This window comes from Acartia tonsa, chromosome 1, assembly GCF_053477335.1.
Source record: "Acartia tonsa isolate MP-2025a chromosome 1, ASM5347733v1, whole genome shotgun sequence".
Lineage (NCBI taxonomy): Eukaryota > Metazoa > Arthropoda > Copepoda > Calanoida > Acartiidae > Acartia > Acartia tonsa.
In genome coordinates, this window is record NC_137260.1 from 4,236,933 (window position 1) to 4,258,230 (window position 21,298).

A 21,298-nucleotide genomic window follows, 5' to 3' on the forward strand; every position below is an offset into this window, starting at 1 on the left:
ATCTGTTGGTAAGATAATAGCAATGCCCCATCCAACATTTTACCCCAAATCTTTTAATTATAAACTGCAACAACAACAACAAAAAACTCCTATGGTATATAATTTTACTTCTTTTGATAAGGTGTCAAATTATAATAAGGCTAACTCAAAGTAAATTGAGTTTTCTGGTACCTAGTTCCATAAATTGATGTAGCATGTACGTGGATAATATGACAAGTGAAAAATTGTCGTCAATTTAGATTGCTTAAACGGAATTCGTTTTTTGGTTAGTTCGTAGGAGGGGAGGGATATGGGGTAAAGGCTGGAAAGGGTGGAAAGTGGACATCGTTATTTTAGTCAGCTGCAAGTTTCACTTTATTAGAGTACATGATGATCTGTTGAAAGATCCAAGTAATAAATAAATCCATTTTGTCTTTCGTTTTACAAAAGACCAACTCTACAAAAGACTAACACCTACAAAAGACCAACTCTACAAAAGACCAACACTACAAAAGACCAACACTACAAAAGACCAACACCTACAAAAGACCAACACCTACATAAGACCAACAACTACAAAAGGGTCGATTTTTTAAAAGCAAGGTTGTATCGGGTTCGAAACTATTCCGTTACATAGCCAACACAGACTTTGGACAGACTTTGGACAAACTGTTGGACGGAGAGATTAAATCAAGAATTAATTATATCATTTTATTCTAAAATTTCACATCATATAGATTTAAAATAGTTTTAAATAGAGATATCGCAGTTTTGTTTCATAATATATTTTAGGCTAGAAATCAACCTTATTCGACATTCACTCAAAGCCCCAAAAATAATGGACTTAAAAGTGTATTAAACTGTATATAAGACATTTGCGAATATATTGATACCATTAATTTGCCTCTTAGATAGAAAAAAGTATGTTTTTTTAATATTTTTCTCTTGCTACAAAGCAAATTTCAAATTTGAGTCACCAAAAATGCTAAACTAATTTTTGCTCTAGAAGAATCAATTTTTGGAGTTAGAAAGTGCTTAATACCTCATTTTAATCGCCTGGCATTGCTTTATAAAATATATACAGGTAATGACTTGGTTTTTTATGGAACAGCTGACTAAAAAATCGAGGTTTTGTGATAAACCCACTTTTGTTGTTGCTCCATAAATGATATTTTTTTTCCCAATTTTTTTGGCTGTAAAGAAGCTTTATATATTCATATAACATCCACCTAAATTTGACTTTTGGTATTTTATTTATAACATCACCAGAGGGAATTGAATTTTGGAAAAAAAATATCAATTTATATTTTACACTGCTATGCATTGTTCTTGTTCTTGTTTCTAAAAAAAATTTATATTATAAAAAAAGAGAATTATTTAACGCTTCTATAGGTATGTTTATCATTTTTCTAGGCTTAATATAACTATAATTACACCATTTTAAAGTTAGACATCATAACATATTAACACAATTATTGAATCAGTCTGTATTATTAAGCTGGCAACTCTTAAAACAGCTGCATTTCATTATCCTATTATATAAAGTAGTAATCTTTGTTGTCTTTAGCTTAAGATTTCGACAATTACAGTACCTATTGAGTTCTGTGTTTTATGGATGCTTCCTATAGGACCCTGGATAGTTTTGGAATTTTGAAAATAATATCAATTTATATTTTACACTGCTATGCATTGTTCTTGTTCTTGTTTCTAAAAAATATTTTTATAATTAAAAAGAGAATTATTTAATGCTTCTATAGGTATGTTAATCATTTTTCTAGTCTAAATATAACTATAATTCCAGCATTTTTTAAACATCATTATATTCAAGTTATTGTAATTTTTAAATAAAATATCAATATCAAGAACTATTGGAACAATTTTTACCATGCAAAGCAAGGTGTTATAAAGTGTAGGATCCCTCACAATATCTATCTGTCTGTCTTTAATGCATTACACATGTAATGCTAATAGAGATGATGCTATAAGAGTGCTCTTATAATGTGAACTTCTCATAATTGAATGGGCTTCCTGAAACCAGAGACCATAAAGTTGGCCTAGTAACTACAAGGGGGAGTGCAGGAGTATCCAGGGGGAGGTGCTTGTAAAAGGGTAATTTTTTTAGGGATGGGGGTAATCACCCCCCTTAATATATTATGGGGGGTATAAACCCAGCCTTTTAAATTTTTTTTAATAGGAGTAAAGAAAATCCTTAAAACTTACAAATCTTGGAATCAAACTAGCACCCCAACCAATAATAGGTTCCATGCCAAATGTAGGAGTGGAAAAACATTGAAGGGACAAATGCATGAGTCCCAAACGTCAGAGTGGAACAAACGCAGGAGTGGGACAAACGTTGGAGTGGACAAACGCAGGATTTTTGAGACAAACGTCGGAGTGGACAAACACAGTAGTCCCAAACTTTTTTTTCAATTTTGAATTTTTGTTTACAAACACAGCCCCCCCTACCTTCGTCCCGTTACTTTTCTTAGTTAGGTTAGGTTAGGATATAGGCTAGGGGGCTGAGCGCTGCAGCCATAGTCATTATTTTGTAGACAGGGGTATAAAAAATTTCAAAATTGTAATATTATTAAAATAGTAGACACTCCTAGGTTTTATTTAAGCAATGTCCACTCCAATGTTTTCCACTCCGATGTTTGTCCACCTTGATGTTTGTCCACTCTGACGTTTGTCCCATTCTTACGTTTGTCCACTCCGATGTTTGGGACTCCTGCATTTGTCCACTCCGATTTTTGGGACTCCTATGTTTGAGGTAGAACCCCAATAAGTAAATCTCAATAAAACTTGATAAAATTATGCAAAATATCAAAGTATTCAATCCCAGAATTTCAACCATCTATCTTGAATAGGAGTAGAGAAAATCATGAAAACTTGAATTGTAGGAATTGATATAGCCCACCCCAGTTTTTTGGCAAATCCTAATGAAACTTGATGAAAATATGGAGTACCTTACTGCTACAAAAATCATCTTCCAACATTTAAGATTAATTCTAAAACACCTGAATTAACAATAAGAGCTAACCATGCACAGTGCCTTCGAAGGTGCTTTGACTTAAGTGTCAGAACCTAAATTGGGACATAGTGCATTTCATTACCCTAGGTTAGGTAACTTCATTTCACTTTTCAAAAAAATCTAAAATGCAGCGGTTTTTGAGAAAATTAGATTTAAAAATTTCTAGTTAAATTTTCACCCACTAGGAGTTACCGCATAATCATGACAAGAAAATCAAAGATTATTTATTTAATATTTTGAACAACTTTGCTTTTATAAAGTCAGTCATAAAACCTCCCTGTATATGATTTATTTAAGGCTGAATTTCTGTGACCTTAGCAAAGCAATTGATAAAAATAGCCATTAATTACATCACTTCAGGAGTGGTTTTATGAAGAAATTTATTAGAGCAAACTTGTTCAAAATTAAAAATAAATAATCTTTGCTTTTCTTGTTATGATTATACGGTAACTCCTAGTGGGTGAAAATTGAACTTGAAATTTTCAAATTTAATTTTCTCAAAAACCGCTGCATTTTAGATTTTATTGAAAAGTGAAATAAAGTTACCTAACCTAGGGTAATGAAATGCACTATGTCCCAATTTAGGTTCTGACACTAAAGTCAAAGCACCTTAGAAGGCACTGTGCATGGTGTGGATATACACATCCTAATTGTAAAAATGTTTTGCTTTTTAAAATTGTAAATCAATTATTCAGGAATCGTTTTACTTTGTTTGTTTACTAGCAGCTGCGCTCCAAACATCTAGGAGCTCTGTAATTAAAGGAGTAAGGAAATTAGTAAAATAGCCTTATACTTTACCGAAATCTTAAGCTACAGACAAAAAAGCTTTATATAACATGTATTAATTTGTAAAACTGCAAATGATAAAATATGACCTATTTTTTTCTCTTTAAAAATTCTCTTTAAACACCTCCCCCTTTTTATATAAAGATGCTAATTCCCCCCTAACCCCAAGAGGATATAAGCAGTAAAAACCCCGCAGGTGGCACAATTTTCTAACACTTCTTTCTTATTTAGTCTTTTAAAAGGATTCAAAATGCATTGACATATATATATTTTTTTTAACTCTTATTTTATACATCTTAATTGGAACTGATGATCTATTTTTATAGAGAAACACATGTATTCCATCAATAAAAAGTTAAAAAATTAAGTGTGTTTATACATATAATAATTACTATATATAATAGGATAATGAAATGCAGCTGTTTTAAGGGTTGCCAGCTTAATAATACAGACCGATTCAATAATTGTGTTAATATGTTAAGATGTCTAACTTTAAAATGGTGTAATTATAGTTATATTTAGCATAGAAAAATGATGAACATACCTATAGAAGCGTTAAATAATTCTCTTTTTTATAATATAAATTTTTTTTAGAAACAAGAACAAGAACAATGCATAGCAGTGTAAAATATAAATTGATATTTTTTTCTAAAATTCAATTCCCTCTGGTGATGTTATAAATAAAATACCAAAAGTCAAATTTAGGTGGATGTTATATGAATATATAAAGCTTCTTTACAGCCAAAAAAATTGGGAAAAAAAATATCATTTATGGAGCAACAACAAAAGTGGGTTTATCACAAAACCTCGATTTTTTAGTCAACTCCAAAAATTGATTCTTCTAGAGCAAAATTTAGTTTAGCATTTTTGGTGACTCAAATTTGAAATTTGATTTGTTGCAAGAGAAAAATATCAAAAAAGCATACTTTTTTATCTCAGAGGCAAATTAATGGTACCAATATATTCGCAAATGTCTTATATACAGCTTAATACACTTTTAAGTCCATTATTTTTGGGGCTTTGAGTGAATGTCGAATAAGGTTGATTTCTAGCCTTTAATATTATTTTCATTTTCTCCTATTTCTGTCGTCAAAGTGTGTTTTACAAAGTCGCGAAAATCAAAAAACAGCAAAATGTAAAAATTATTACTTGGATCTTAAAATAGATTTTCATGTTCAACACGAAGCAGGCTAATGTACCGATTTTCCCTTTCTAGGCTCTTTACCCCATCCACTCTCCTTCTACTGAATAAACTAATTGACCGACAATAAATGGAATACATGTTAGCAACCTTTATTGACGACAATTTTTACATTCATTCATGGCAAAGACGTTACAAATAGATATTATCATATGTTTTTCTTTTGTCATGCATCTACTAATTTTTAAAAGCGAAGCTTTTCTATAATTAGGGTCGGTCCGTCCGTACGTCCGTCCGTACGTCCGTCCGTCCGTAACGGATAGCTTTTTTCGTTAATTTAGACATGTTAGAATTGTCCTATCAATTTCAAATTTTGCTTGGTGATTCCTTTAGTAGTTAGGTACGATTTAGAAAGCGTAGCAACTCTATAATCATTACCAAAATGTCCGTACGTCCATTTTAAACATGTTGATTTTTTTTACTTTTTTAAATAGTTTTTTTCCGTTAATTTAGGCATGTTAGAATTGTCCTATCGATTTCAAATTTTGCATGGTGATTCCTTTAGTAGTTAGGTACGATTTAGAAAGCGTAGCAACTCTATAATCATTACCAAAATGTCCTTACGTCCATTTTAAACATGTTGATTTTTTTACTTTTTAAAATAGTTTTTTTCGTTAATTTAGGCATTTTAGAATTGTCCTATCAATTTCAAATTTTGCATGGTGATTCCTTTAGTAGTTAGGTACGAGTTAGAAAGCGTAGCAACTCTATAATCATTACCAAAATGTCCGTACGTCCATTTTAAACATGTTGATTTTTTTTTACATTTTTAACAACAAATTTGTATGTGACCTAATTATCCGATTGGTCTGATTTTTGGTATACTGATTCCTGGGACAACAAAGTACAATATTATAAGCGAAGCAACTCTATAATCAAGTCCTAAAAATGTAAGTATGTCAATAATCATTATCCTGTATCAAGCAATTTTTCAACAAATTTACTTACAATTTTGCTTTGACCCTTATACATTCGCATTCTGATTATTCAGTTCTGACATTATACAAGTGTTAATGTCCGTTTGTCCTACCGTTTCAGAGCTTCGCTTTTATGGATGTTGTCATCCTTGTTTAATCAAAACACAATCCTAATTTTTTTATATATACATACATAGATAACTTATTTGTCTTATACTTCTATCATTTAGTTTTGAATTACCTAACTAAAATAATGGATTTTTTTATTTCTGTACCTTTAAGAAATTATGTTGATACCCTTTTATTTCGAAACACTTTATTTGCCTTCTATCTTATGATTTATTTTGTTTGCAAAAACAAATTGCAATTAATTGACAAAATTTTGCATTTTATTAATTAGTTGTTTTGTATGGTAAACTTGTCTCGTCTTTTTATCATCCTTCCGTCTTATCATTTTCTTCAAAATATTCAGGGATAAGGAATGTCAAAACAAGGATGACAACATTCATAAAAGCGAAGCACTGAAACGGTAGAACAAACGGACATTAACACTTATATAGTGTCAGAACTGAATAATCAGAATAAAAATATATAAGAGTCGAAGCAAAATTGTAAACAAATTTAATAGAATACTGCTTGATACAGGATAATGTTTATGGACATACTTACATTTTTAGGACTTGATTATAGAGTTGCTTTGCTTATAACATTATACTTTGTTGTCCCAGGAATCAATATACCAAAAATCAGATCAAGCGGATGATTAGATCACATAAAAATTTGTTGTTAAAAAAGAAAAAAATCAAAATGTTTAAAATGGACGTACGGACATTTTGGTAATGATTAAAGAGTTGCTACGGTTTCTAAATTGTACCTAACTACTAAAGGATTCACCATGCAAAGTTTAAAATTGATAGGAAAATTTTAAAATGCTTAGATTAACGAAAAAAGCTATCCATTACGGACGGACGGACGATAGGACCGACCGACCCTAATTATAGAAAAGCTTCGCTTTAAAAAGTGTTTTCTTCACTATATTTTTTTTAACTCGAGTAGGTGGTAAGGAACCGGTTCGAATAATTTAATGAATTTATTATTACTTGGATATTACACCACATTATCTTGTAGCGGGCTAAAATAAGGATCGCCACACCATACACCATACCCTCCATTCATACTGGATGAACGAATTGACCAGTAATAATGTCCATGCTAGCAACCTAAATTGACGACAATTTTTCCCCTGACACAGACAGACAGACAGTAAGACAGACAGACGGATAACATACAGACAGACAGACGGACAGAAAAACAGACAGACGGATAGACAGACAGATGGACAGAAACACAGACAGACAGGTGGACAGATGGACAGACAGATAGAAGGACAGACAGACGATCAAATAGACGGACCGACAGAGTAGACATATAGACAGATGGACATACAGACAGACGATCAAACAAACGGATAGACAAAGTGGACAGACAGAGAGAGAGAGAAACAGGCAGATGGACAGACAGACGATCAAACAGACGGACCGACAGAGTGGACAGACAGACGGACGAACAGACTGACAGACTTTTTTTCCCAGAACCAAATCTGGGATGAATGATCCCTTATCCATGGAGAATATTGGCTTCACATTTTCTTCTCTCTCGGATGATCGAATTATTGGTCGACGCACGATGGTTTCATTTGAGGACAAAAACGTTAAAACTTAAAAGAAGTTATTGTTTTGCTTTGTGTGTCTGAAATTATTCTCCTATTTAAGACAGAAGGCTGAAAGGTTTTGTGATTATTTATTTATTCTGTATTCTTTCTCTTTTTTCTCCCTAATTTTTTAATACAACTAAACATCTACTCTATAACTCTATAACTTGTCCGTTTTTCCAGCAATGATATTTTTTGTGCTTCGCTTATTTTTGGACGTAAAGAAAGTCGCTTCAAAAAATTATGACGTTATAAAAATGAGGGATGAGGAGAGGAGGAGTGGGAAAGAAAACCCCTAAAAGAAAGAGTTGGATAATCCCTCATTTTTATGACGTTACATGCTTATTTTTGAGCAACATTCTTCATGTAAGTGATATGCTATACTTTTAAATCATTATTCTGACAATTTTTAACCATTTTTTTACCATAGTATTTACTGGTAATTTTTTGTCATATATTATCAAATTACTATCTGTCATTTTGAAGGTTGGGCGCTAATAGTTATTTCTTTCATCGTATTATAAACCGCTTTCCGTGGATATAGAATGTACAATTATAAGATTAAAACTAGTTTTTTTAGCCCCGAGTTGCCGAAGGCACGGGCAAAAAAAACTAGTTTTAGCCCGTGTGTCTGTACCAAAGGATCTCGCTAACCGCTGAACCGATTGGGTTCTTCTTAACAGGGTAGATTGTCATATGTCCCGGGAAGGTTTTTAACTATTTTGGGGGAGGGTACCACCACCCTCCCAAGAGAAATCACAATAAAATCGAAAAAAAATTGAAATATTTCCGCCGCATAGTGTCGCTAGCGTAGTCTCGCTAGCGTAGTCGCGCTGCGTAGACGCATGAATTTAACAATTGATAACATAGACAAGTTATTTCTCAAATTAAATATTTAAAATAAAAAAAAACATTTAAAGGCCACTAGAGGCCTCTAGGGGCGTAGCCGCTAGTTATAGATAAAGTAAATAAAGCAAGGATAACATCATAAAAATATTAAAACTTAAATTTTTGGAAACTCGATTATTATTTACATTTAAGACCATCGTAGTGCGTCCTATTGTAAACCATCAGCCCATTTATTCCACAACCTTTGTCTGACGAACCCCAAACTGTCCCACTTTGAGAAAGAAAGACGATATATGTTTAGGAAGGGGGGGAGAAAATCTCTTCCCTTTTCTCCCATCTCTTTTGAAGAGATTTCTTCCCCCCTTCCCTTTTTCTTTTCCGAAACGTATATGACGTCACTGGAATCGTCTTTCTCAAAGTGGGACAGTTTGATGTTCGTCCCTTTGTCTGGGTGAGATAGCATAATCATGTAAGAATTGGCATTTATTTTTTGGCAAAGGTATGCAACGTCACACGCCTGCTTAGCAGTAGTAGGATCTATTTTTAAAAATTTAATGATAACGCGTTTGGTCCAAGAATCAAACTTATTACCACCCGATTAAAAGGATGGACGAACCAACGTTTGTTGTGCTTAAACAAATACTATTAATAATCTTAACATAAATTTATTTTTCAGAGATGCTATCCCTCCATCCCCAGATCAAGGCTGCGCCACAAGAAGTTCATTTTTTCGACAACAACACAAATTATGGGTAAGATGTTTTTAGTAGCGAAATGTCCGTCTGTCTGTTTTGAAGAAACTTAATTTCTCAACTACTATTTAAAATAAAAAATTAATTTTTTGTGATGACTTTCTATATCATTAAGTTTCCAGTATATGATTTACATGGTCTGTCGGTTTGTCAGGCATGTAACAAAAATATGAATATCATAACTTATAAAAACACATAAAAGGTTTTGTGTTTTTTGTCAATAAAAATCTAATATTGATTTTTTTACCGCTAAGATTTTGTTATTTAAATCTTTATGTCCGTTCTTTTTTCATCCATGTTGTTTTTTTAATTGCTGCTTATGGATGTTGTTATCCTTGTTTTTTTTACATGATTTATATTTTGCTTACATTGATTTTCATGCTGTGTAAATGGGCGGTTTATTACACTAGTTCCCAAGGTTTTATAATAGTGTTTAATTAATCGTTGGCTTAACAACTTTGGGGATTCATGAAGTTGGGAGTTCACTAATCACTAATTTTAATCTACAAAAGGGGTAATTTATTGTATCAATATTGAAGATGTACATCAATTTATCAGCCATTGGCTTATCCCTTTAGATCCATGCTCTTTTGTTGGTACTGGGAGAAAGTCACTCAAAAAATCAGCATGTGACGTCATAAAAATGAGGAAAATGAGAGGAGAAGGGGAAAGAAAATTCCTGTAAAGAGATGGATAATCTCCCATTTTTATGACATCACATGGCTGATTTTTGAAACACTTTGTCGAGTTGCGTGGCAAGGCAATAGCGTCAGGGGACGCGGCCGCTTTTGTTTTCCAGTTGTAAGAAATATATGATACCCCCACAATTTCACTTTATCTTATTTGTAATGTAATTTTGTAATTTAGAAGTTGAAAATAAAGATTAATGATAAAAGAAACTTTACTTTAGAAAACATTGCTTATATGTTTTTGCTTTGAAATAAGTTTTTCTAGTTACTCTAATGTGATTCTAATGTTCTTTTTATATTTTTTACTAGTTAAGCTTTTCGATAATTAGGGTCGGTAAGGCGTAGCAACTTTATAATCGTCACCAGAATGTCCGTACGTCCATTTTAAACATGTTGATTTTAACTTTTTTAATACTTTGGAATAATAAGGGATAAGACAAAGACCAAAAAAATTATGTACATCCCTAAGAATATACCCATTCTATAGAATATAATTAGTGGTTGAAACGTTTGGACACTAAACTTAATGAAACAACCAATCAAAATTCAATAAAAGTCTCCCAAGTTATTAAGCCAGCAAATGATAAAACGTTATTACAAAGCTTTGGGCACTAGTCTAACAAACAGCCCAATGTCCAATCTCCCTACTATATTTTACTTTCCTTTTTAGTAAATCCAGGAATTTTTTTGTGCTTCACTACTTGTGGATGTTGTCATCCTTGTTCTTACATATCTATCTATTCCAAATCAGGGGGAGAGGGGACAATGAGCTGTTGTTTATTACACTAGTCTCCAAAGTTTATAAATTTGGGGACTTGAGTGTATATTGATTGTTTGGTTTATTAAGTTGAGTGTTTAAACGTTTCATCCAGTAATTATAATCTACAGATGGGGTAATTTTGTGTATCATTATGGCGGATGTATAACAATTTATCTGTCATTGTCTTATCCCTTTAGATCCCTGATTCTAGGTATACTAAGTGCAAGTACACTTAATAAGTTAATTAGATTTATTGGAAGCAAAATATGATTAGCTAAGTAGGTGTGTGTGTTAATTTATGTGTGTGTGTGTGAGTGTGTGTGTATGTGAGGGTGTGTGTGTGTGAATGTGTGATTGTGTATGTGTGTGTGTGTGTGTTATAGTGTATGGGTAAAATGTATTTATTATTACTTGGATCTTACACCAGATTTTCATGTACTCTAATAAATTGAAACTTGTATCTGGCTAAAACCATAATTCCCCCATCCATCTTATTTCCCATCCCTTTCCTTCCTACTCGATGAACGAACTGATCAATAAATGATATCCACGTTAATAACCTAAATATTCCCTGTCATATTATTCACTTACATTCTATGTCCATTACAAATGTTAATACAAGATGGTCAAAATATTTTTTTTAGGTAAAAAACGTTTTGATTATGTTATCATTTTCCTGTTTGAAGAATAATCCAGTCTTTTGGATTAATTGCTCACAATCTACCTCCCCCAGCCAAAAATTAAATTTAAATTAAATGTAAATAAAATCTTCACTTTTTTGATAAAATGTTAAACAAAATAATGTATCCTTTTTTAAATCTTAAAGATGTCATATTTTTTTACCATTTGATAAAAAAGTAAATCATATATTATTTTTAGCTCTCTCTCTTTTACAGAATATATATTTATGTGTATGTGTACTATTGATGAGGATTAATACTTAAGTATATTTAAGGTAATAGAAAAATATAAGTACCAAAATGTTTTTTAATGATACAAAGCATCTCTAAAAGCGACCAGATTCCTAATTGAATATTTCATTCAGAATTGTGTGCTCAAATAATCATTTACACTAATATGCATATGGTTCTTATAGAAGAACTTCAAATTCTTAATTATTCTCTTTTTTTAAAACTTTGTATTACATTTTTAATTTCCCCACTTTCAGTTGACTCTTTCCCTCTAAATACATACTCAAAATCTCATAAAAAAGTAGCATTACTGAATTTTTATTCTTAATATTAAGCCGTTATTTAGATTTTATTCAACACACATCTAACTACGATTATATCCTTTTTTAGGGCAGTTTTACTCTTTACAAAGTTGCTTTACACAGTAGAATGCATATGATGAAAAACAGGGATGACAACATCGATAAGTAGCGAAGCTAAAAAATTATAGATGGAAATCCGGAAAAAATTAACTATAGAGCAGTTTCATAAAAAAAATTTAACTGAAAAATCACAAAACCTTGTAAGATTTATAACGTGAAAATCTAGGAATCGATCCAGCACCTCAACCAAAAAGCAAATCTTAATGAAACTTTGTTTGTACTTGTGTGAACTTGTTTAATCCCTAAAAATATCAGCGGTCTATCCCAAATAGGAGTAAAGAAAATCATGAAAACTTAAAAATCTAGGAATCGAACTAGCACCCCAACCAATAAGCAAATCTTGATAAAACTTTTTAAAAGTATGCAGAATATAAAAGTATTCAATCCCTGAAAATTTCAGTCGTCCATCTTGAATAGGAGTTGAGAAAATCATGAAAACTTGAAATGTAAGAATCGATCTAGCACCCCAACCAATTGACGAATCTTGATGAAACTTGGTGAAAATATGTAGAATGTTGACGCAATTAATCGCTGAAATTTCAGCTTTTTATCTTTAATAGGAGCCGAGAAAATCACGTTTCCCCCTTACTGTCTCTAACGGAGGGACAAACATTTCAAATAATAGATTAGCTTCGCTTCTAAAAAAGATATTCTTAAATAGTTGGTATACTATATTTCATAGTTCTTTCATGAGTTTTTTGAGTAGTGTTTACATAATCAGTGCTTATCTATTGAAAATATACAATAACAAACACTACATTAATCAGAGATCTTAAGGGATAAGACAATGGCCGAAAAATTATTATTTAAATTAAATTTATATACATCCCCAAGGATGATACACAAAATTACCCCTTCTGTAGATTGCAATTAGTGATTGAAAAATTTGGACACTCAACTTAATGAATCAACTAATCAAAATTAAAAATCAACGTCCTCAAGGTTGTTAAGCCAACGAATAAGAAAAAGTTGTTATATAACTTTGGAACTAGAGAAATAAACAGCCTATTGTCCCCTCCCTCCTTGACAAATAGTACATATGCAGGCTAAGTGGTTTATTTATAGAAGGGGATAACAAAAGGTTTTGTACATTTTGGTGCAGGCAGCTTGTAGTGTCTAATAAAAAATTGGAGTCATACAATACAAATGACCAATTATAGGCCAGTATACATAGTTATTGAAATGATAAAATGTTTAATGGCCTATCATTGGTGCAGAGCTTTGGACATAATTGGCTATTAGCTATGGGTATCATTGAATTAAGTTGAGTTAGGTAGAAGTAAGTTAACACAGGTGAAATTAATGTAGGGATAAGATGGTATGAGGATGAATACCTGTTCAGTCTTGATACCTGTGAGGTGGACAAGGCATTCCTAACTAGACTATTCTAGACTATATGATACGCATAATATAAACATCTTTTTTTTGTTTTTCCTTATCAATTAAAGAATGCAGAATGTGAAATTTTAATTGTTTCTTTTTTTACTTTTTGTCCAGGATAGCAAGAATAATATGTTTTAGTATTTTTTCTCAGACATTTTCTGAGTTAACATATTGTACAAACTACCAAATAGTTTTATTTACTTTTTAAAAGCGAAGTTGCACTAAAATTTCAAATGTTCTAATTTATAATTTGTTGATGACTTCTTAAATTTCTTGATGACTAATAGGCAACTATAATTTAACACACTGCTCTTTGAAAAGGTTTTTCTAAATTTCTTGTCATCCATGTTTGTATAGTATGCAATTTTTTTCTTTTTCTGTCGTATTAAAGTAGCACTTTAATTGTAAAGTTTTTTCAAGATTTTCTTGGACAAAAGCCCCTTTTTTAACAATTGTACAATGCATAACAGTTAAATTTGGAAGAAAAAAAGGATACAGTAAATTTTAAGCCTTCTTTAATGGAACATGGTAAAAATCAGAAATCTTCCATAGATTTTAAATCTAATACTTGGCTACTCCTGATATACATCAATCAATTTATTCCCCTAGGCTCTGGACAAATATCTATAGAGAAATCTCCCATAAGTTTTATATTTCAGACTTAGATACTCCTGGAACTTGAATCAATTTTTCCTCCATTGCCCCTGGACAAATATCTATAGAGTAATCTTCCGTATGTTTTATATTTTAGGCTTGGATACTCCTGGTACCTGGAGTATTTTCCTTCCCTGGACAAATATTTATAGAGTAATCTTCCATATGTTTTATATTTCATGCTTGGTTACTCCTTTTACCAGGATCATTATCCTCCTCTGGACAAATATCTATAGAGAAATCTCCCATATGTTTTATATTTCAGACTTGGATACTCCTGGTACCAGGATCATTATCCTCCCCTAGACAAATATCTATAGAGAAATCTCCCATATGTTTTATATTTCAGGCTTGGATACTCCTGGTACCAGAATCATAATCCTCCCCTGGACAAATATCTATAGAGAAATCTCCCATATGTTTTATATTTCAGGCTTGGATACTCTTGGTCCCAGGATCATTATCCTCCTCTGGACAAATATCTATAGAGAAATCTCCCATCTGTTTTATATTTCAGGCTTGGATACTCCTGGTACCAGGATCATTATCCTCCCCTGGACAAATATCTATAGAGAAATTTCCCATATGTTTTAAATTTTAGGCTTGGATACTCCTAGTACCTGAATCAATTTACTCCCCTAGGCTCTGGACAAATATCAATAGAGAAATCTCCCATATATTTTATATTCAGGCTTGGATACTCCTGGAACCTGGATCAATTTCCCCTACTAGCCCCTGGACAAATATCTATAGAGAAATCTCCCACATGTTTTAAATTTTAGGCTAGGATACTCCTAGTACCTGAATCAATTTACTCCCCTAGGCTCTGGACAAATATCTAAAGAGAAATCTCCCATATATTTTATATTCAGACTTGGATACTCCTGGTACCTGAATCAATTCCCCCCTCTAGCCCCTGGACAAATATCTATAGAGAAATCTCTCAAATATTTTATTATTCAGGCTTGGATACTCCTGGTACCTGAATCAATTCCCCCCTCTAGCCCCTGGACAAATATCTATAGAAAATCTCTCAAATATTTTATATTTCAGGCTTGGATACTCCTGGTACCTGAATCAATTCCCCCCTCTAGCCCCTGGACAAATATCTATAGAGAAATCTCCCAGCTACTTTGTCACCAAAAGGAACATTTCAAAAATAATTATGATGAAAATTTGTTGTTGATTATATTAATAATAAATTTTAATTAAGTTTGTTTTGGTATCACTTTAGCTGACTGTACATTATAGTACAACTTTTTTTCATTAAAATTTATTTTGAAATGTTTACCAGTGTGCCTGAAAGAATAAGGGCTATGGATCCAAATATCAAGCTTATTCTTATAGGAAATTATTATACATGAAAATATTTTTCAAAATATTAATAAGTTTTAAAGAAAGAAAAAAATTGTTAACAACATAAAAGAGGAAGTTTAAATATATGTAATATTAAAATATTACAATGTATTGTGAGTAAAAGAATTAATTAAGCTAATTAGATATTATCCCCACTAGTATAATTAGTCAATTTTCTTCTATGAATAATGATTTTGTCGTCATATTAATTAATAAAATATAATTAATGTAAAGAGGATTTTTATGTATTCGCTTTACTTATAACATTAAATATTGATTTGAATTCAAATATATCATTTAGAATTCAGTAATTTACTTTTAACACATGTAATTAAAATAAGAAATATATAAAGTCTCCGATTTTATTAAACTGTCTTCAAAAAAAGCAAAATCATTATCAAATTATAATTGTAATTATTAGTTTATAGATTTTGCTAAAATAATTTTAGTGGATTTTTATAATAGGAAAACTGACTGTAGCTGTTTTATGCATGTAATAAGTGCAATGTGCAAAGCTTTCAACTACTTCAACTACAAAAGGGTGTTCCAAAACTTTTTAAATTAAATATATGAAAATTAAAGCATAACAAATTGTCCATGTATAGTCAATGAAAATTAAAACAGAAATTGTTTTGGTTGTTTTTGAAACTGTTGAACCAAATATGAAGAAGACATTTTTATTGATTAAAAATGATTAAATTTTTTTGTTGGACACCTTGCATAAACTAAGTTGTGTAAAACTGATTGCAAAAAGCACTTCCAAGTTAATTTCAGCCAACTCATTTCCCCACCATTCTTCTTCTATATATAAGATAAATTGATATACCTCAAATAACAGCTCTTTCATAGTGAGTTGGAAAAAAAGTTTGATTTTCTCAACAAAAATGACAGGTTTTTCATAAAAATTTAGCATTATAATGCAATGAAACAAATTTTGTTTAAAATCCTTTTTTTTTGACTTAATATGCTTCAAATTAATTAGGAGCATACTTGTACATTTGAAGTTTTTTAAAATTTAATTTTAAGGTTTTTGAAGTTACTTTGAAAAAAAAAGTATTGTTGATAGAAATTTACATAACTTTATCTCTAAGACTTTTACATGTTGGGACTTTGGCCCATGTCTTGTGTATCATGAATGTATAATATGCTTCAAATTAATTATGATCATACATTTATTTTTAAAATCTTTTTAAAAATAATTTAAAATTTTTTTTTAAATTAAAAGAAAACCTTTGAATATTAAGGTTTTTGAAGTTACTTTGAAAAAATAAAGTCTTGTTGATAGAAATTTACATAACTTTATCTCTAAGGCTTTTACATGTATGGACTTTGGCCCATGTCTTGTGTACCATGAATGTATAATATTGTGTGTATTACAGTGAGAGATCCAGTTACAAGATTAGTCTCAGATTTCACACAAATTACCTACAATAGGAAAGAGAAGGTAGGTGTCATGTATGTTCAGTTTTCATGCCCTGTAACTTTTCAACTAGTCAAATATTACCTAATTTAAGATCTGAAATCACTTTGTCATTGCAAAGTCTTTCTTCAGATTGCATTATCCAATTATCAACATGTCTTTAAATTAGAAATTCATTTTATCAATTAGTAATTCCTTTCATATATCTTATATGCCATTATATATCTTCCTGACTAAAATATTAATTTAATTCTAATAAAAATTAAGTTTTAAAATATAGCGCGCATTAAACGATTCTATTTAATTCATATTCATTTGAAATTTAAAATTAAGACTGCAATCAACTTTAGATTTAAAGGTACTCAACAAATAGTAATAGAAACAAAGGGATTTTTAACTGGTACATCAGTCTTTCTTCAGATGGCATATCCCCAGGGAGGGAGGAGACATTGGACTGTAAATTACACTGGTGCCTAAAGTTTATAGCCACAAAAACTTTGGGTATTTTGATGAATTTAATTGATTAGTTTCAAACCAGAAATGTCTTAACATTTCAACCAACAATTTTAATATACAGGAGGTGTCATTTTGTTTATCATCAATTGGGGATGTATAACAGTTTATTATCTTCTAGCGGTTTCGCCCCTAGCCTCTAGGGGCTTTGCCCAAAGTGGAAATTAAAAAAAAATAAGTACTACTGGTGCTGCCGCCAAAATGGGGTGGGATTTTTTGTTTTTTGGGGGGTATTGGGTGTCCCACCCCCCAAGAAAATAGCCTAAAACCACCACAGGACCAGTAGGTATATTCCCTGAAGCTTAGAATCTGATCGGTTTAGTGGTTACTGAGATCTTAAGGGACAGACAAACAGACAGACAGACAGACATCGTTCTACTTTGTATTATCTATTTTCTTATCCCTTAAGATCCCTGTATATGCCAGTACCTGTATGTGTCAGGGAATATGATATTTATTACGTATTGTGCAGCAATGTGTAATGCATTTTTATACTTTCATGTAGAGTTGGGCCGGATATTCGGTTTGGCTTAATATCCGGCCATATACCGGATATTGAAACTATCCAGATACCGGTTATCCGGCTGATTTTTAATGCTTGCTTGACATTAAACTAGGGTTGAAAGACACTTTTTTAGCCGGATACCGGATATCCGGCTGGATATCTGGACAACGTTCGATTTTCAGGTATCCGGCCTAAAAAGTTTTCGGCCCAGCCCTAGTTTCATGTCAAGCTAACAGAAATTTATACGTACTTTATATTATCACATTCATGGTTTACTAAATTTATGTGCATTACGTAAGCAACTTTTAATGAATTCAATGATCTGAAGGGGTAAGACAATAACTGATAAATTGATGTGCATCCCATTCCCCAATGATGATACACAAAATTACTCCTTCTGTAGATTGAAATTAGTGGTTAAAACGTTTTAACACTCAACTTAAGGAATCAAGGAAGAATCAAAATTCACTAAAATCCCTAAAGTTTTTAAGCCGACGAATATGATATAATGTTATTATAAAACTTTTGGGACCAGTGTAATAAACTGAACATTGTCCCCTCTCTCTCTGGAATAAATGAAGGAAATTGACAAAAAACAAACAAATAAAAACCACTATCCTACATGAACATTCCCTGAAAAGCTTAATTAAATCGATTAAACAAATTTTAAATGTTTTAATTAAAACGTTAGAACTGACCAAAAATCTCACTACTTTTACTATATGATTGTACAAGTTAGATAATTGATATGTATAACAATCTTCTTCTATGTTTCATATTTAACTGCACTTCGACTTTAGAAACGCATTTGATTGTTAAATCAAACATGAAGTTCAAGTACAGTACGAATATGGATATATTTTTCCTTGGATGTTACATCAGATTTTTATGTTCTCTAATAAAGTGAAACTCGCAGCGGGCTAAATACATCCTCTTTACCCAATCCCCTCCCTTACGAATGGTTGAACACAATGATCCATGTTAACAACCTAAATTGTCGACAATATTTCCCAAATATCCACGTATATTCTATATCCATTAGTACGAAATCTTTGAATCGCAATAAATAAAGAGTTTAAAAAATAAAATCAAGAATTATTTATGAGTCTCCTATTTAAGTAAAAATGTAGTAATATTTTTAAGCGAAGCTTTTCAATAAACGTGGTCCGTACGTAATAAATCGCCAATTTAGTCATGTTCAAATTGCACTTTTGATTTCAAACAACAGTGACAAAAGTCCGTAGATACATCAAAAATAAGTTGGGTTTTTTTTCTTTCTGTCACAATTTGTTGTATGATGTAATGATTCTATTTATCTGATATTTAGACTGATTTTGATTTTGTGTTATTTAAGTATTCAAATTGAAGTATGTTCATATTTTTAAAAGCGAAGCTTTTCTATAATTAGGGTCGGTCCTTCCGTACGTCCGTTCGTCCGTCCGTACGTCCGTCCGTAACGGATAGCTTTTTTCGTTAATTTAGGTATGTTAGAATTGTCCTATCAATTTGAAATTTTGCATGGTGATTCCTTTAATAGTTAGGTACTATTTAGAAAGCGTAGCAACTCTATAATCATCACCAAAATGTCCGTACGTCCATTTTAAACATGTTGATTTTTTTACTTTTTTAACAACAAATTTTTATGTGATCTAATCATCCGATTGATCTGATTTCTGGTATATTGATTCATGGGACAACAAAGTATAATGTAATAAGCGAAGCAACTCTATAATCAAGTCTTAATGTAAGTATGTCCATAAACATTATCCTGAATCAAGCAGTTTTTCAACAAATTTACTTTCAATTTTGCTTTGACTCTTATACATTTATATTATGATTGTTCAGTTCTGCACTATACAAGTGTTAATGTCCGTTTGTCCTACCGTTTCAGTGCTTCGCTTTTATAGATGTTGTCATCCTTGTTAAGTTAGATTTTCATTAAATTTTTGTTTTGACTTCCAGATATTGTTGAATATTAAATGCGTTGTTTCTTTATATCGTCTGTCTGACGTGTTAAACTTAAGCCTAAAACCATAACAAGACTTTACAAAAATGAAGTAGCCTAAAACCATCTAAGAACCTATCAGAAGCTTTATTGTAAAGGATAACCAATTCAGTTGTATAAGTAAAAAGAATTTATTGTTGAAATAACCAATGGACAAATTTAACAAGTTAATCCTTGTGTCCCCATTTGTAATATTCAGGAATTTTATGGGATAAGACAATGGCCGATAAATTAGTATAATTCCTCAATGATAATAGGTTGATAGGTTTAATAATTCTAGCTTGAAACCAACCAATAAGTTTTAATAGAAAAGACCCAAATTTTTGTGCCAGTAAATAAAACAACGTAAGGTTCCAGTGAAATTTACAGCCCAATGTCTTCTCCCTTCCATGGTAAAACTCACAACTAAGACATCAGCACACGATATATGCTTTCAAGACTAGTGATAATCAGTTGTAAAGAGTGAAAGCATTTTAGAAAGCATATATTTTAGATATTCTTTTTTAATAAATTGACCTATCCATTGATGATTTACTAATTTTCAAACTCAAAGCCATATGAATGCACTTTTGGGATATTTATGGCATCCATCAATTTCAGGGTGATTTTTTTATCCCATAAAGGAAAATTCGGGTGAGGTCCCTCTCGTAACATCGCACCTTTTTCGTAGCTTTTCTTCTATTTCTAGCCCCTGCGGGGGGCTCTAACCCTGCGGGGCCAATTACCTAACCTTGTGGGGCAATCACCTAACCCAATATAACCTAAAATAACCTGTAAAAAGCCATTTTAAAAATACGACGTATCGCCTCTTATGGAGCGATGTTACGAAAGGGACTATTGCCGAAAATTCCACCAATGTTTTGAAAAACATGTGCACACCCTTAACCAAAGTAGACATGCAGGGCAATCCTTTTATATAAAATTGGGGGTGTCCAACCCCCCCCCCCCCCAGAAAATAGTTATAAACCTTCCCGGGACCTATGAGAAGCTACTCTGTTAAGGAGACCACGATCGGTTCAGCAGTTAGCGAGATCCTTCGGTACAAACATACAAACACACATACAAACAAACAAACATCCTGTTACTTTATTATATAGATTTATTTGACACACATTCACAATTGCTTAAATACGAATAGAGGATGGTTTGTCCTAGTCCTTATATTAACATATCTTATATATTGGCGCTTTCACTCAAAGTGCGTTGTTGAGCACTGATAGCTCCCCCCCCCCCCATATTTTTAGAATAAATTGAAATAATGGATGGTACAGTTTTTTTGTTTGTTTTATTGTCATGCGATAGTGGATGTCAACACTCCCATTAAAATTGAAAAGATCTACCTTTACTTCTTCACCCCCTTATAGTTTCTGAAGATTCTCTATGCACGTTAATGTTTTATTTGAACCCCCCCCCCCATATTTTTTATGAGGGGGTGTATTATTGCGAAAAATGCA

At 31.8% G+C, this 21,298-nt stretch overlaps 1 protein-coding gene across 1 annotated transcript in view; it reads left to right on the top strand.

The window, feature by feature from the left end:
* The window catches only part of LOC145331972 (heparan sulfate glucosamine 3-O-sulfotransferase 1-like), a 57,740-nt gene that overhangs the window by 19,215 nt on the left and 17,227 nt on the right, over positions 1–21,298 (top strand). Inside the window, exons 4-7 of the mRNA XM_080176851.1 lie at positions 9,151–9,226; positions 15,099–15,189; positions 15,338–15,390; positions 16,779–16,845. Coding sequence (XP_080032977.1) covers positions 9,151–9,226; positions 15,099–15,189; positions 15,338–15,390; positions 16,779–16,845 — 287 coding nt within the window. The remainder of the gene's footprint in view (positions 1–9,150; positions 9,227–15,098; positions 15,190–15,337; positions 15,391–16,778; positions 16,846–21,298) is intronic.